Source organism: Mytilus edulis, chromosome 11 (genome assembly GCF_963676685.1).
Source record: "Mytilus edulis chromosome 11, xbMytEdul2.2, whole genome shotgun sequence".
In the NCBI taxonomy this organism is placed as follows: Eukaryota; Metazoa; Mollusca; class Bivalvia; order Mytilida; family Mytilidae; genus Mytilus; species Mytilus edulis.
Genome location: NC_092354.1, coordinates 40197168 through 40214071, shown reverse-complemented (window position 1 = coordinate 40214071; position 16904 = coordinate 40197168). Strand labels below are relative to the sequence as shown.

The 16904-nt window shown below is 33.6% G+C and overlaps 1 protein-coding gene and 1 pseudogene across 1 annotated transcript; one reads left to right on the top strand and one right to left on the bottom strand.

Annotated features, from left to right (window-relative positions):
• Positions 1-1730: 1730 nt before the first annotated feature.
• On the top strand, positions 1731-5522 carry LOC139495561 (uncharacterized). The gene is made up of 4 exons (XM_071283828.1): positions 1731-2384; positions 3105-3260; positions 4169-4298; positions 5131-5522. The coding sequence occupies exons 1-4, from the start codon at positions 1867-1869 to the stop codon at positions 5395-5397; spliced, it is 1071 nt and encodes a 356-aa protein (XP_071139929.1). The 5' UTR covers positions 1731-1866; the 3' UTR covers positions 5398-5522.
• Positions 5523-7071: 1549 nt separating this feature from the next.
• Positions 7072-9086, bottom strand: LOC139495562 (uncharacterized; annotated as a pseudogene).
• Positions 9087-16904: the final 7818 nt, after the last annotated feature.

Below are 16904 nucleotides of genomic sequence, written 5' to 3'. Positions count from 1 at the left end.
TAGGTTAGAGATTTTCATGATTAGATTTAAATAGTTTTGAACAGATCCAGATATCAACAATATCAGGTGTGTGATTCCGACTTGTAAATTTACATAAAAGAGGGACGAAAGATACCAAAGGGACAGTCAAACTCATAAATCCAAAACAAACTGACAATGCCATGGCTTAAAATGAAAAAGACAAACAGAAAAACAATAGTACACATGACACAACATAGAAAACTAAAGAATAAACAATACGAACCCCACCAAAAACAAGGGGTGATCTCAGGTGCTCCGGAAGGGTAAGCAGATCCTGCTCCACATGTGGCACCCGTCGTGTTGCTAATGTGATTACAAATCCGGTAAATAGTCTAATTCGGTAGGTTACATAAGTTACATACAGTAGTACTGTAAGTGTTTATCATTCTTTTTTGGATTGTTTTACAAGTTAAACATTGTTAAACGACTTTTATGTTCAGTAGAAAGAATGAGTACTAATCTCTTTATATGATGTGCTTTGTTTTTAGCAACATTAGCAATGAGAAATTTTACAATGTTGATTTTCACTGAATATATCAGATGTTTGTCACTTTCGTCTATTTGTTTGTTACTTTGTAGCAAAATGAGGAGTGGATTAGGAACTTCTAACTATCCACCCAGAGCACTTAAGTTTTTTGTTTTTGTTATTGTTAAGAGCTTAATATTTTGGGACGTTTAAGTCATAAATATGATAATTATAAAGAAAATGGCATTTATCAGTTTAAGGAAAGAATACTGATTTGGTTAAGTTTTCTTGATTTATCATGTTTATGTTAGCTTTTTATCTTGAACATGTTTAAGCATTTGTTTTGGTTTTGATGATATATTAAATTGATATTTGCTTTTATGATATACATGATGTATTTACATAGTGTTTGTGTTTATTTTTTTAGAACACATACTGAAGGTGTAGATTGTTTTGGAACTAAACACATACTGAAGGTGTAGATTGTTTTTGGTACTCTGAGCACATACTGAAGATGAAACATGTTATTTAACTTGTTGAAATGAAATCATTTTGACTCAGTATGTATTTGTTGACACTATAATAAATGGAATACACACGATAAACATGGGAGCAAAAATTATATTTTATTGAATGACAAACAGTTGCATTTAAATGAAACTTATTTCATATGAGTTTCCAGATTTTCATGATTTTTTTTTAATCTTAAATGAGGTCAATTCTTATGCTGGCCCACACAAAGTTGGTTTAGTCAACAGATGAACTGTTATTTAATTTGTTTTTGGATTACGTTTTCGAAATTTGTTACTTGAAAGGTGTGTGGTGAGGTTGGGAAACCTTATGATTATGGTCAAAGTTACCATTCATTGTTACTAAATGTGGTTATGTAACTGTTTTATAATGTCATGAATGTTAAAATGCTGTAGTGAAAATTTTTAAAAATTAAAAGATTTTTCTTAATTCATTTAGAGCAAAAAGCTAGATTCAGATTTCGTAATGTTAAATTACCAACATGCAACTGCTACATGTATGTTATTATAAAGTTACATATTTGTCATAAAAACAATCATCTAAACACATTACTGACTTCACTTCTCATGGTATACTCTTGGCAGTTATTCTTGGTTTAGTCTTAGATGCATTATTTTTTATTAGTTGTTAGTGGCTTTGAACTAGCTGTCAGATAACTGCGAGTACTCTCAGATCTGTTCCTAGTGTCTTTTTGTTGTCAGGATGTTCAAGAACCCGGCCACGTCCAATAGTCCATTTTCATATACATTTCCCTTTCCGTAGTCGGTTCCGTCTTTTATTATCTTAAGTCACGTGATACCCGACATCAGCACCAAGACAACTAAGTAAACAATGTGGATTGCGCGTCAATGAAAGTTACCGATTTGAAAGAATATTTGAGATTAAGGGGGATAGGTGTAACCAACATGAAAAGGAATGAATTAGTGAGGTTGTGCACTGCTGTTGACGGGCTAAATCTACCACTTGACCCAGATATGTGTACGGACCGGGTCACAAACACTGTAGCAGAATTGCTGAAAAGCAACGGGATTGACAACATGTCTTCTCTACAAGGATTCACCAAGGACCTTTCCAATATTCCGAATGTGTCACTGTATGATGTTTTTAACTATCTGCTGTATAACACTTCAAACTATGATCGTAGAAAGTTGAAGGCCTACAAATCTTCTGAAGATTACCGTTTGTATTTCGATGGTTATGTAGAGAGTCTTGAAATGACCGAGTTGAAAAGTTTATTTATATTTTTGGCTGCCATCAAACCTACACAGAAAGACAAAACATATCTTAATACCTCCACATATGATGCCTGGATCGTAATGGACAATGCTGGTGATGTGAAGGCAGCATATTGTACATGCATAGGAGGGTAAGTACATGTAACAAGCATCCAATTTTTTCACCTATAAATCACTGAATTAAAAAGGTGCATTAAACTTTCTTGATAGCCGTTATAAATCAATTTTGTCACGGATACACATATATTAAATCACTTGAGGAAAATAGCTTAAGAAGTGTTACATTGAATGAAAATTTAGACTGCATTGTATCTGTTTGAATATGTGGTCCATACCAATATTGGCTTTAATACAACTGTTTGTACTTTTTAAATACATGTATGTACATGTACACCATAGTCCATCTTTATGATGATTTTCAAGGCTGTCCATGCATCAAAAATAAAATAAAAACACTGCTGAAAATATAATTACATGTATTATAAAGTTCTATTTTCTTTTAATTACATAATATCAGCTTCTATTAAATAGCTTATGTGAAAGTTATTTATGTTAGTTGTTTAGAGATACATACATGTAGAATACTAGATCACCCGTACTTCATGTAGCGTTGTAGCAATACACCAATATACATGTATGATTAATGTGTGTGCGTGTTGATTGAAACAGTTTCTTATAATTTTGAGAAAATTTGTAACAAAATCAACCAGTCATGTTTAAGTTGCAGACTAACAAAAATTTCTATATACATGTAGAAATGTATTGCATGAATCCTACATGTACATTTTGTCTGAAATATATTTTCCTTCTTTCATGTGTAGTCTAACTAATTTTGTATTTGTGTTTTTCAGTGCTGATGGTGGTTGTCGACACATAGGTGCAACACTGTATGAAATTGAAGGATTTGAGGCAAAATCAGTTACTGATGGTGACAATTTATGGTTGAAAAGAGCAAGGCAGCATGATTGTCCAGTTCCAATTAAAAAGTTGAAAATTATGAAAGCAAGGTATACTAGCTACATGTAAATATAATTAACAGTATAAATTTATTAACATTTCATATTTTTAAAAAAGATTTTGTTCATTACAACAGTAAATGTTTTATTACATGTATTTATAATAAAGAAGATGTGGTATAATAGCCATTGAGACATATCTCCACTGTGGCACAAGCAACCAACTAACACAGACATTTACAAAATATAGTCAGATTCGAGAAAAGTATATAAAAAAGTATTATTGTAGAAATCCTTCTACATTCAAACTGAGCCAGTTGTTATCTGTCAGAAATATTAAAGAATTGAATAACTTGGGTATATTTCTAAAATCTGCAGAAAAACTTAGAATTTAATTGGAGTAAATAATATTTTTGTTCTCACTTTATTTAAGTATTATATCCTTCTCCGCTCGTATTTTGTATTATGTATTATATGTTCTTTCATGCACACCTTATATTTATATATATTATATATCTCTTGTGAAATTCTTATATTGGTGTAAAATTATGTATATGTATCCTATAAGCTGTGTTGCTTTCGGAATAAAGTATTATTGACAACTATAGGTCACTGAACCACCTTCAACAATGAGCAAAGCTAATTCTTACAGTCAGCTATCACAGGCCCAGAAAATTGCCTGATTGATGACAAAATAACGATCAATTTCATTTGAGTGAAAACAACACCACTTGCATTGAGAAACTCTTATACAACCTTACAAGAATATATATTCATATTAAACTGAAATTGAGAAATAAAAAAAATAAATTAGTTTACTTTGACATCATTAGAAACAACTGATGGCTTGGAATAGGCACACAACAGAATTTGTGTGTCACAAGATTTTATCTTTCTGTAAATTTGAGCTAAAAGCATGAAATAAAAACAAAGCATTTTAAGTATTGTCTTTTTTTCAGGTATTCAACTGCTGATCAAGCTGACAATGGAATGCAAGATGGTGCCCATGATTTTTACCCGCGGTCTTCAGACAACAGAGATGATTATGGAGCTGAACAAAGGTTAAACATTGCTAGACAGTTAAAAGCAGTAAGTTTGATTTAGATTTTCTAAACTGTAATATATTTACCATATTTCACATGGTATTGGGAGCATCTTAATTTAACTGCTCATAAGATAGAAACAAACAATTTCATTTATATAATATTTGATAACTTTACAATTTTTCAGTGATTATTTGATTACTTTAATTCAAACATAACACATATTTCATAGATGTTTAATTATCTTAGAATATTTTTCTGATTAATAATTGATTACCCAATTTATTTCAGTAATTATAATACTACATGTATGTGATTAAATTTACATAAAAATTTTCATAATGTATATAATAAATTAGCTAGACCCTAATGAGATGTCTCCTGTAATAAGTTAGAGAGTATAAAAGTGAGAATGGAAATGGGGAATGTGTCAAAAAGAAAACAACCTGATCAAAAAGCAAATAACAACCAAAGGACACCAATGGGTCTTCAATGCATTGAGAAAATGCTGTACTCACAGACGTCCTTCAGCAGGCCCCTAAACAATAATATATACTAGTTTAGTGATATTGGATGTCATACTTATCTCCAAAATTTATTAAAAAACAATACAAGACGAGTAAAGGGCAGAGGATCCTGATTTGGACAGGCACAAACATATTTCAGTATATTTTTTTTTAAAAATATTGCAATAATTTCTATAAAGCTGGAAAAATTATATAAACAGTATCTGTGTTACAGACAATACTTTTATGACCATGCAATTTTCAAAATAGGTAAGTCTACACCAACTAAACTTAGTATATATGTATATATAGTGAATTGCCATGGTGCATTTGCAGTTGCATAATTAATATTTTCATCTTTTCTTTTTCAAGATATCACCAGAACTGCAGGCATTAGATTTGTTAGAGGACCCATCAGAATTGGATGAAGAGGTGGATTTCGTAGCATGTGATAGATGTGAAAGTTGGTCGATGATGTCAGCAGCTGTTAATGCTAATGCTACTCCAGAAACCCTGTCAACTATTCTGATAGAACGAGATGAAGTGTTGCACGTTGAACGTTGTACTGTTGATCAGTCAGATAACGATACTTGGTTTAAGTTGAGGAAAGGTAGAATAACTGCGTCAATTTTTTTTTAAAGTCTGTAGAGCTGTTGACAATTTGAAATGCCCTCCTTCGTTAATGAAAAGTCTACTAGGGGAATATGATTTATCTCATTTTAAAGTACCATCTCTTGAATGGGGGAAGAGGAAAGAGAAAGCTGCATTAGACCTTTACATACGTGATTGATTGATTGATTGTTGGTTGTTTAACGTCCAGTGGCAAATATTGCATGCATATTCAGGACGAGAACAAGTTCACAATAAATACAATAGGTAGGTTGATATGATAGAGGCCATCTGGGATGATGGTCGGGGAAATTTGGACTGCCACTGGAAAATGAGGGTATCTTGGATAGGGACAGAAATTTTGCCTTGCAACAGGCCACCTACGGACCCCTCAAAAGAGTTGTTGCAAGGGTTCTTAACGTGCAAAGAGCGTGGCACTCTCTTTACACGAGGCATCGGATTTAACGTCCCCCTTCTGACCGGACGTGACTGCGAACTTGATACATCCCGCACAGCCAAACGGACGCCCCACTTCGGCAAGCGTTTTACTGCCGGTCGGGAGAAGACCAAGTGACCATATTTCTATACCCCAGTCACCCTTGGGGGACTTTACATACGTGTAAACAGACATAAACACAAAGGCTGTATGTTAGAGAAAAAGGCACTTCGTATTTACACAAGGTTGCCTTATGTTGGATGTTCTGTCGATGGTCTGTTCTCATGTAAGTGTCATGGTGAGAATTTAGTGGAAGTTAAATGTCCGTTTGCTGACAAGAACTTGAATCCTAAGGAAGTTGCCATTAAAAAGGGATGTGTGCTAGATTCAAGTGGTGAACTTCAAGTAACTGACAAATGCGAATATTACCATCAAATTCAAGGACAAATGGGTATATATGGAATCCACAAATCAGACTTGGTTGTATTCACAAAGAAAGGAATTGCTGTTGCTAGTGCTACATTTGATCCTCTGTTTTTTGAAAGAATGTGTAAAAAGTTTCAGCTTTTCTTCCGAAATCATTTGGCTAATGCAATTATATCTTGTCAATGAATTTTGTCATAAAATGTACATGTTACTTATTAATAATTAACATCATATCAATTTGATGAGTAAATCTTTTTTAAACAGGTTTTACAGTGTGTCTCTTTCATTTTGTATTCCAGTTTATAATTTGTTTTACACTGGTTATCTTTTGGGCCCTTTATAGATTGTTAATAAAGGTGAGCCTAAGCTCTGTGTTGAAGGTTGTACTGTCTCCTATAATTGCTTAGTACTTTAACTACAATAAAATGTCTCTTGTATGGATACTTGTCTGAATGTTGTGATTCAATGGCAGTCATACCACATCTTCTATTTTATATTCAATTTTGAATGGACTTAACTTTAACATAAATAGGGTTTTAGTTTTCTCATTTGATTTTTTACATTGTCATTTCAGAATCTTTTATAGCCGACTATGCGTGCGGTTTAGACTTTGCTCAATGTTAAAGTCTGTTATGTGACATATAGTTGTTATTTTCTGTGTCATTTTGGTCTCTTGTGGAGAGTTCATTGGTATTCATCATACCGTATCATCTTTGTTTTTAAACTTGACCTAAATTTTTTTTTTGATCAACACCTTATTTATCATGTCTATGTATGTACATGTATTTGTTTATACATGTAATTTAAAGAAATGGAATAAAAAGTCAACAATAAGTTATATATTATTTAACCAACTGACTGTCCAGATTGCACAAAATGGCACACACTTTTACAACTTGATTAAATGTATGTTTCCTTCTCAGTGGAATAGTTCTCTGTAAAAGTGTAAAGTTCTTCAGTCTTCCTATTGCCCTTTCCACATGAATTGCACGTGCAATTCTGCGTGTCTTTGTAGTTGCATTTGCACACATCTGCTTTCCATTGAGAAAGGGTATTTAAAGTTGCCCCTTTAAGCGCTAAGTCACCTCGAATAAGGAAGCCTCTATCTGCCATTATATCATCACCATACTCAACTTTCTGTAGGAAGCCAGAATCTTGTACAATTTTACGATCAGATATGCTACCAGTAAATAAGTCGGATATAAAACTAAATGAACCTCTGGGTGTGATTCCAACAAGACACTTAAAAGTGTTGTGATGTTTGTAACTAGAATATGTAATTCGCTGAGCTGATGGCAGACTAGGTTTTTGTACAAAAAAATTCTGTGCAATCAATAATACATTTTGTTTTCTTAAAGTGTTTGAAACATTTTGGCATTTTTTTAAGAACTTGTTCTCTTGAAGGCCATCTGACCAAAAACTTCAAATCATGATACATTAGATTTAGCCAAGTAGTAAATATTCTACACACAGTGCTTTCTGATATAGCAAACATGTCCCCAAGAGTTTTGGTATCGAATCCTCTTCTTAGTCTTAACAAAGTGAGTGCTAGTTCCTCCTTTATGTCTAATATTCTTCTCGGTCCTTTGCGAGGTGTCTGAAATAAACAAATGATGATGCATATTCTTCATATAATCTGAAACCTATATTGATTCTAGAGTCATGTTTTCAGTTACCATCAATTGTTATTGAGACTTGTGCTGTCATTTTTCAATGTTAAATAGGTGGAACACGAAATCCGGGTCAAAACATCAATTTGGCAAACAATTCAATATTGAACAAACATACGCACAGACTGAAAAACATTACACATTGTACCTGCACCTCGAGTCATGCAAAAATTGGTTCATTGACTTAGAAGTTTTTCCATGGTGAAAATTTAAAAACTCAAATGACATTACAACAAATGTAGCTAGATGCTCCAGAATATCAAGCAGAAACTGTCCTAATACTTTCACCATTTACACTGTTCTTATATTAATTTTGTTTTATGTATTTGGATAACAGATTTAAGGTACTGACATTACATTATAAATACATGTACATGTACACAAGTGTACAAAAATTTTGTCGTCTGCTTTTTCTGGTATACTAAACATGCTAAAGGACACACTAAAAAGTATAAACCTCTTAATATATCTTTTACCTCAGAATTTTCCCTTTCGGATGTATCTGCACTGTTCCAGTACACCATGGATGAAGCCTTTATCCTCAGGAAATTTAGGATGAAACAAAATACTGCCAGTGATACACCTTGAATGAAGAAAACAAAATGTATATACTTATTTCTCATGGTAAAGCGTCTAAATATTGACACAACAATTTAAAAAAGGCAAATTTGAGCAATCAAATTATATTTTTTGTCTACAGATAGGATTTAATCTCAAACTTTAAAGAAATTGAAACAATACCACCTGCATGTACTGTGTCAAGCATACTTAGTCTAGACAATTTGACCCATAGGCAAAATGAATTCAGCCTTTTGTGGTCGGGTGATAATTTATTTTCATGGTTAATATACAGAATAAATGTCATTTGTAATTTATTACCCATTTATAAATGTGCATAAAATACCATCAAGCTTCCATACATTTTTAAATCTTTAAAAATTTAAGTTACATGTACCTGTATGGAATTTGCAGGATTTGTTGTCTTTCATAATGTCATTCATGAGATTCTTTCTCTTCATGCTACCAGTGTCCATCATATTATCGGTCAGAGAATCCATTTCTGCCATGGTAATGTCTGTTTGTGTAGATATACTTGTAGTTTGTACATTAAATCCCCTCTTTACAGCATAGTAAGTATGGTCTGCATCCACTGAAACATCAAGATTCAATATATATTGCATGACTTGGTTGATTTTCAATTTTCAAAATTATTTGTAAACCAACTGATGACATATATTTTGTAGAAAAATATGGACATATACTATATAGGTGGATATATGCACATAAAACATTAGATGATTACTGATAGGGTAGTCCAATGCAGCATCTCAGGTACGGCACAGCAGGTATACAACATTGATTAAATGATTCACAGACATAATAAGTCATCAGACATTATTAAGAAACAGAGCAAGTGGACAGCATACACATACATCAATTTAGAGGCGCATGATACTTGGAATTCACCCCCCCCCCCTTTTTCGGAGTTTGATTACTTATTATCGGTCAATGCCTTGTCATTTCATATATATATTATACCAGTCATTACCTTCAAGTTTTTCACAGAAATGTGGTGTTGCCTGAAGAGGTTGGTCTTTTGATGTGTTGGATCCATTTAAAGTTACATACGCCCCAACATCCCTCCATACTTGATCGACAATTTTACTGGTAGTGGGCGTGGTTATGCTGGCTTTGATATGTACAGTGGCTCTGTCAAACGGAAGTTTCCTGGATTTGTGCACAGTTTGCTTTAAAGGGGTAGCCATGATTGGGTATGGATGTTGGGTGGTAGGTCTCCCATCAACAAAGTGCTTGCTGCACACATAGGAATGTTTGTTTACATTGGATACGGCGTAATCTTTCCTGCCACAAGCTTTTACCCACTGTAAAGTTTCTTCCAATCTTGTTTTAGGCTTAGGTATAGGAAAGAATTCCACTCCTGACATATGAGGTTTATGCTTATATCTGTCATCGCTGTTGCAGGTTCCCCAAACACAACGTTTTACCATTCTTTTTTACTTTGTTTATATTTTCGCGGAAAAAAACTTGTCGAGTATCACGTGACGTAGGCCGCTTACGTTACGCATAACCGCTTACATCAAATATAATATGAAAGTCGACTATTGTATTTTTGTCCTTCTGATGAGTTGAACCTTTTTCAACTGATTTTTATAGTTCGTTCTTATGTTGTACTGTTATATAGACCACTGTCCCAGGTAACGGGGAGGGTTGTGATCCCGCTAACCCCTCCACATTATTTATGAATGTGCCTGTCCCAAGTCAGGAGCCTGTAATTCAGTTTGTTGTCGTTTGTTTATGTGTTACATATTGAATCATATTTGTTTTTCGTTAATTTTTTTTTTATATATATATATAAATAAGGCCTTCAGTTTTCTCGTTTAAATTGTTTTACATTGTCATATCGGGGCCTTTAATAGCTGACTATGCGGTATGGGCTTTGTTCATTGTTGAAGGCCGTATAGTTGTTAATGTCTGTGTCATGTTGGTCTCTTGTGGACAGTTGTCCCATTGGCAGTCATACCACATCTTCTTTTTTATAGTTGAAAATTTCATTCCCCAGAAGATCTTAACATTGTTCCAGAATATCTCAACCGATACCAGAAAATCTCAACATGACATACTTTATAACATATTTAGCTTAAAGAAATTATATTAGTAAAGAAAAAGAACAAACAGTAATTTTATGTTTATAATGTTTTAGAAAAATACTAATTTACTGATATATATGCTAGTTTATCAATGATATCACTGTCATTTTGTCAATAGCTGACTGCGCAGGCCACATTTACCTGCTGGAGAAAAGTCATTACGATGTCATTTTAAATCATATTCATTTGTGTTATACACGAGATAAACCGTAATTCCAATATCTATGGCATGACATTCTCCGATTTTACAAAAAACTCATTGATTTTCAGTAAATTGACGAAAAGTTTACCTACCCTGTGTTTATTTTGAATATTTTGAACCAGAAAAGCTCAACAGGAAGTGCCAGAATACTTTTTTCCGTCTCAACATTTGGTTGAGATTAGATGGTTTACCAGGCGTGCTTATCTGAAATTGAAATGGAGTGTACATACAAGTACCCGAGTTAATTGAATTACTTTTCAAAACGAATCGAAAAAATAATAAATATCATTCTTTTTGCATTTAAAACAACAATCGTCAAAAGGGTTAAACATAATATATCACTAGAAATATAATAATTTCGACTTTCAAATAGAATACATATCAATAATTATTCAATCGTCAGACATTCCAAGATTTTTATTTGCAAAATTAATCGAAAGCCCAGATAACGGAACTCCATATCTAATTAATTCGCGTGTGTGAGCCAGTTGTTCAGAATAAATTATCTATCTGGGTAATTTTAGATAACTGCATATAGATTAAGATATTGTTTAACCTCGAGATCGAAAATGAAACTGACACAGCCGAATTTCTATCTGTGAAAGTAGATCTTCAAATTTTTAAAAGATTGAAATTGATTTCATGTAGATATAAGCTATTAATATGGTATATAAAAAGTCACATGTAATCACTCGTAATATATCACAGAATTTATATGTTTATATGAAAAAAAAATCTCAATAACATATTTATCTGCTAGTATAAATTATTCTCTTTAAACATTATTAAAAACAGGTGTTCAGGGGTATAGAAATATGGTCATTTGGTCTTCCCCCGACCGGCAGTAAAACGCTTGTCGAAGTGGGGTCCGTAGGTGGCCTGTTGCAAGGCAAAATTTCTGTCTCTATCCAATATACCCTCATTTTCCAATGGCAGTCCAAATTTCCCCGACCATCATCCTCTATTATAGCAACCTACCTATTGTATTTATTGTTAACTTCATAGATAATTTAATTTCACCTCTTGTCTGAGAAAGACGCTTCATTACTTGATTGTTTGATTGATTGTTGGTTGCTTAACGTCCAGTGGCAAATATTTCATGCATATTCAGGACGAGAACAAGTTCACAATGAGAGAAACGCATCACTAATTTAACCATGTAAAATAGTTATGATCATGCACACTAAATAAGATAATTCTTTATAAACAGATCATACCAGAAGACCAAGAGCTCAAAATATTGCTTGTTAATGACCAGAATCTATTGGAATATTATGCAGCAAAACAAGAACCTGTGTTTATCACAGGAATTGGAAGAAGACTTAAATACAAGTATGATTTATCCATCTTATATACTCATAAAATAACAGGGGTGGACCCAGCCATTTTGTAGATTGCCTTTCAAACCCATATCAAAAGGTCTTTTAACATACCATACTTTCAATAACCTTGTGATTGATTTAGATAAAATGTTGACCTCTATGGACAACAGAGGTGAAGTAAGTATTTATTCTATAATTATGGAATTATAAAAAAAAATTAGTCAAAATGTTTTTTTTAAAATTTATTTAAAGTTTGATATTTACTTTATAAATCTTGTTCCCAAATATATGTCTATATTATACAAATGTCAGTGTAATTTTGTATGTGTTTTCTGTTACTAGGAACGCATCGACAGTAGAAGTGTTTTTCACCAATATGGATCTTAGGAAAATAAGCATAATGCAGACAACTTTTTTCCTGTTCAAAATATTTTTCAATGTTACTATGCACACTGGTCAAACTAAGGACCTATTAATTTGTATTTGATTTATATAAATATCTGTTATAATATTTAAAAATATGGGCAAAGATGACACACGTTATGATTGGTAAATTTAGGTTATACCAAAAGATTAATTGAAACTGTTCATCAACTAGGCACTTATGAAGCCATTATGAAGCTGAGCCATGAAAAGTAAAATCACAAAAATACTGAACTCAGAAATCACTGAATGGTATGGGTTATTCAGTTGTTAAGGATCTAATAATATTAGTTTCTATGTTTAGTGTATTGCAAGAGAAAATGTCCGTAAACTTTTCAGATTAAAAGTATCTATGTTTTAAGGATCTGCTAACCCTTCCGGAGCACCTGTGATTACCACCAGTTTTTGGTGGGGTTCGTGTTGCTTAGTCTTTACTTTTCTATATTGTTTCTTGTCAGGTTTTTAAATTATTTTTTTTATAGCCATGGCGTTGTCAATTTATTTGCGATATATGAGTTTGAATGTCTCTGATGTCTTTCGTCCCTCTATTAAGGACATCAGAGAGATACTACAATTTATCTGTAAATATTGGTTCCGTGAAGGATGTAAAAGTCAGACAATTAGCCTGCAAATAAGTGAAATCGGATTAGTTATTTAACTAGTGGAAGTTAAGGAGAAGGACTTGATTTAAGAGGCAATGATTCTGATGCGATTATTTTAAATACAAACAATGGATATCTTAAACACAACCATGGATATACAGACCACGTTCAACATAGCCATCAACGGAATCATATAAAAAAAAACCCAACCCATGTGGCGTCTTATTTATTCTTTTTAGTAAACAAGGATCCTTCAACGTTAACCTCCAATTTTCTTAGCAGACAATGGTTTAAAGTCATGTCAATCATTTAAAGGCAATGTAATCAATGGAGGAATCCCCAGATCTATCACTATCAAAGAGTACAGATATTGATAAGGATATGCTGCCAAAAAGCAAAATTTGGAAATGATTCACCTGGAACATCAGACAGCGTCATTGAAAAGGCAAAGGAAACACATCAGGGAAAGGCAAAGGCATGTTGGTCGATATAATGAACTTAATGTGACTGTCATCAAGTGAAGGGTATCGCTAGCTTTAAATAAAGGCAACAGTAGTATACCGCTGTTCAAAACTCATAAATCCATGGACAAAAAACAGAATCGGGGTAACAAACTAAAACCGAGGGAAACGCATTAAATACAAGAGGAGAACAACGACACAACACTAAAATGTAACACAAACAGAAACGGACCAAGCATCAGACAAAATCCCACTAGAATAACACATATAAACTGAATTTAATCCACCATTTTCTATTTTAAGAAATGCCTGTTCCAAGTCGGGAATATATATATTTTTTTATATCGTAACAATATCTATATTGCATTTTGGCTGTAACAACTAACTTAATTGACAGCTTATAACTTAGTATCCCTAATAGTTAAGGGAAGCACTATTTGGTCAGATATAACATAATATCAGTATCTATAACAAAAATTAATTTCACAAATATAAATAATAATATGAAAACACATACAGATCTTTGTTTTTTCTTTCCTTTTTTATACCCAACCTTTCCGTTATCGATTTGATCATATGATCCGTGTTCCATTAAAGGAAATTTGGGCAAAGTGCTGGTGCAGCAAACATGTGCGTTATCTGATGATCGAATGTGTCTAAATATTCTAATATAAAACATGATTTAACTTATTTTATAAACTTTGGTGAGTACACAATTGCTGTTCCAGTTTTCTACTAATCTATTGTATGCCGTCGTGTATGTGTACAATTGCACAAGTTAAATCATTCATTTTATACTGCACACTTTCTCTACATTGTACATAAATAATCGTGATGATACATTGTGATCTTTTATTATAAATAATGTTTAAGAATCGCACATAATGAAATATAAAAAAAAATATGTGCCATGTCGTTACTTGTGAATGGTTGAACATTCTTACACATATATCTTGAAAAAGAGGGACGAAAGATACCAAAGGGACAGTCAAACTCATAAATCGAAAATAAACTGACAACGCCATGGCTAAAAATGAAAAAGACAAACAAACAATAGTACACATGACACAACATAGAAAAAATGCTTGCCCTGCATCACCAGAATACCCTGACGTCACCGTTGGCAGATATGAGTAATTTTTCACCGATATTTCAGCCCTTGATATTATGCCTGAGTCTTGTAATCCTTGTCCTACATAACCAGAATACTTGACGTCACCCCTGGTAGATATGAGTAATTTTTCACCGATGTTTCAGCCCTTGATATTATACCTGAGTCTTGTGACGTACGAACCCCACCAAAAAACAAGGGGTGATCTCAGGTGCTGCGGAAGGGTAAGATGTGGCACCCGTCGCGTTGCTTATGTGATAACACATCCGGTAAATAGTCTAGTTCGGTAGGTCACATTCATGAAAGGGAAGGGGATTGCAGTTAGGGCGTAAGGAACATATCCGATATCATTTGTGAAACGGTTATTCCATAACGGTCAACAAACTCGTGATGGCGTCCGTAAAATTTACGAATGGATGATTTCAACTTCACCATTTGTAACTCTTGGTTTAATAGCTTTCTTATGAGCAACAATCCTCTATCAAGAAAATCCTGATAGGAAATGCAAGCACGAGAATATCGTATCAATAGGGAGATATATACCCCGTATGCAGGTGCTGCTGGAATGTTGCTACTTAAAAATGGAAAGTTCGCAATTGGGAAGCTAAATTCATCTCTTGTGTCGTGAAGTTTTGTTTTCAACCGACCCCACATCGTCAATTTCTAGATGTAAGTCAAGTTATGAGGCCGACTTAACTGTATCTGTAGTTCGATGGGATAGATGCGTTCCACATAGCCACCAAATTTTGAAGTATTTAGTGAAAGAACATCATCTATCGCTAACATCTTATCTTTCTTCCTAAGAAGTTCCTGGATGTAGTCGGTCTTATAATAATAAAGAAACAAGTCGGCAAGTAGAGGGTCACAATTTGTTCCCATTGGAATGCCGACATTCTGTTGGAAAAACATTTCCACTGAATGTAACAAATATGTTGTCAATCAAGAATCTTGATATCAGTTTCAGAGAATTTTTTGTTTGAATCAGTGCGATCCTTCAAAAAAAAAAGTAGGATTTATCCCTCCCTAAGACAAGATACTTGTATCTACGTTGGCCATTCTTTTTTATGAAGCAAAGCAATACCAACATATGAACACATGCCGACATGCATGGTTGAGCCTGGAATAAACATGACCATGTTTGGCTTGTAAACAATTATGCTTACAATGTTCTGTACTTTTTATAAAATATTTATTCAAAACATTTCAAATTGATTTAATTCTGATTCATTTGATACTTTTCACATTTGACGTCGGATCAATGAACTGTATATCTAGTGGAAGTCTAGGAGAAGGACTTGATTTAAAAGGCAGTGATTTTGATTTAATAATGTTTGTTATGTTGCTACTAATATCTCTGTCAAAAGATTGGTTCAGAGGAGGATATTTAAGTCAGGAGATACCTTTCACAATAAGTGAAGTCGGATCAGAAACAACTAGTGGAAGTCTAGGTGAAGCACTTGATATACGAGGCAGTGATTTTGATTTAATGATTGTTTGTGTTGCTAATTATATCTCTGTCAAAAGATTGGTTCAGAGGAGGATATAAAATTCCGGAGATTACCTTCCACAGTAGGTGGCGTCGGATCAGTCAACTGTATATCTAGTGGAATAAAATTGAGAATGGAAATGGGGAATGTGTCAAAGAGACAACAACCCGCCCAAATAAAAAACAACAGCAGAGGGTCACCAACAGGTCTTCAATGTAGCGAGAAATTCCCTCACCCGGAGGCGTCCTTCAGCTGGCCCCTAAACAAATATATACTAGTCCAGTGATAATGAACGCCATACTAATTTCCAAATTGTACACAAGAAACTAAAATTAAAATAATACAAGACTAACAAAGGCCAGAGGCTCCTGACTTGGGACAGGCGCAAAAATGCGGCGGGGTTAAACATGTTTGTGAGATCTCAACCCTCCCCCTATACCTCTAACCAATGTAGTAAAGTAAACGCATAACAATACGCACATTAAAATTCAGTTCAAGAGAAATCCGAGTCTGATGTCAGAAGATGTAACCAAAGAAAATAAACAAAATGACAATAATACATAAATAACAACAGACTACTAGCAGTTAACTGACATGCCAGCTCCAGACTTCAACTAAACTGACTGAAAGATTATGATTTCATCATATGAACATCAGGCACAATCCTTCCCGTTAGGGGTTTAGTATCATACCATCATAACATATATGAGAAGAACATAACCCGTGTC

What these genes read in the sequence shown, in the direction of transcription:
- LOC139495561 (XM_071283828.1), top strand. Translation starts at nt 1,867, where the DNA reads ATGAAAGTTACCGATTTGAAAGAATATTTGAGATTAAGGGGGATAGGT. An exon ending in TTGAAAATTATGAAAGCAAG is followed by an intron (nt 3,261 to 4,168) that starts GTATACTAGCTA and finishes TCTTTTTTTCAG; the next exon opens with GTATTCAACTGCTGATCAAG. An exon ending in TTGCTAGACAGTTAAAAGCA is followed by an intron (nt 4,299 to 5,130) that starts GTAAGTTTGATT and finishes TTCTTTTTCAAG; the next exon opens with ATATCACCAGAACTGCAGGC.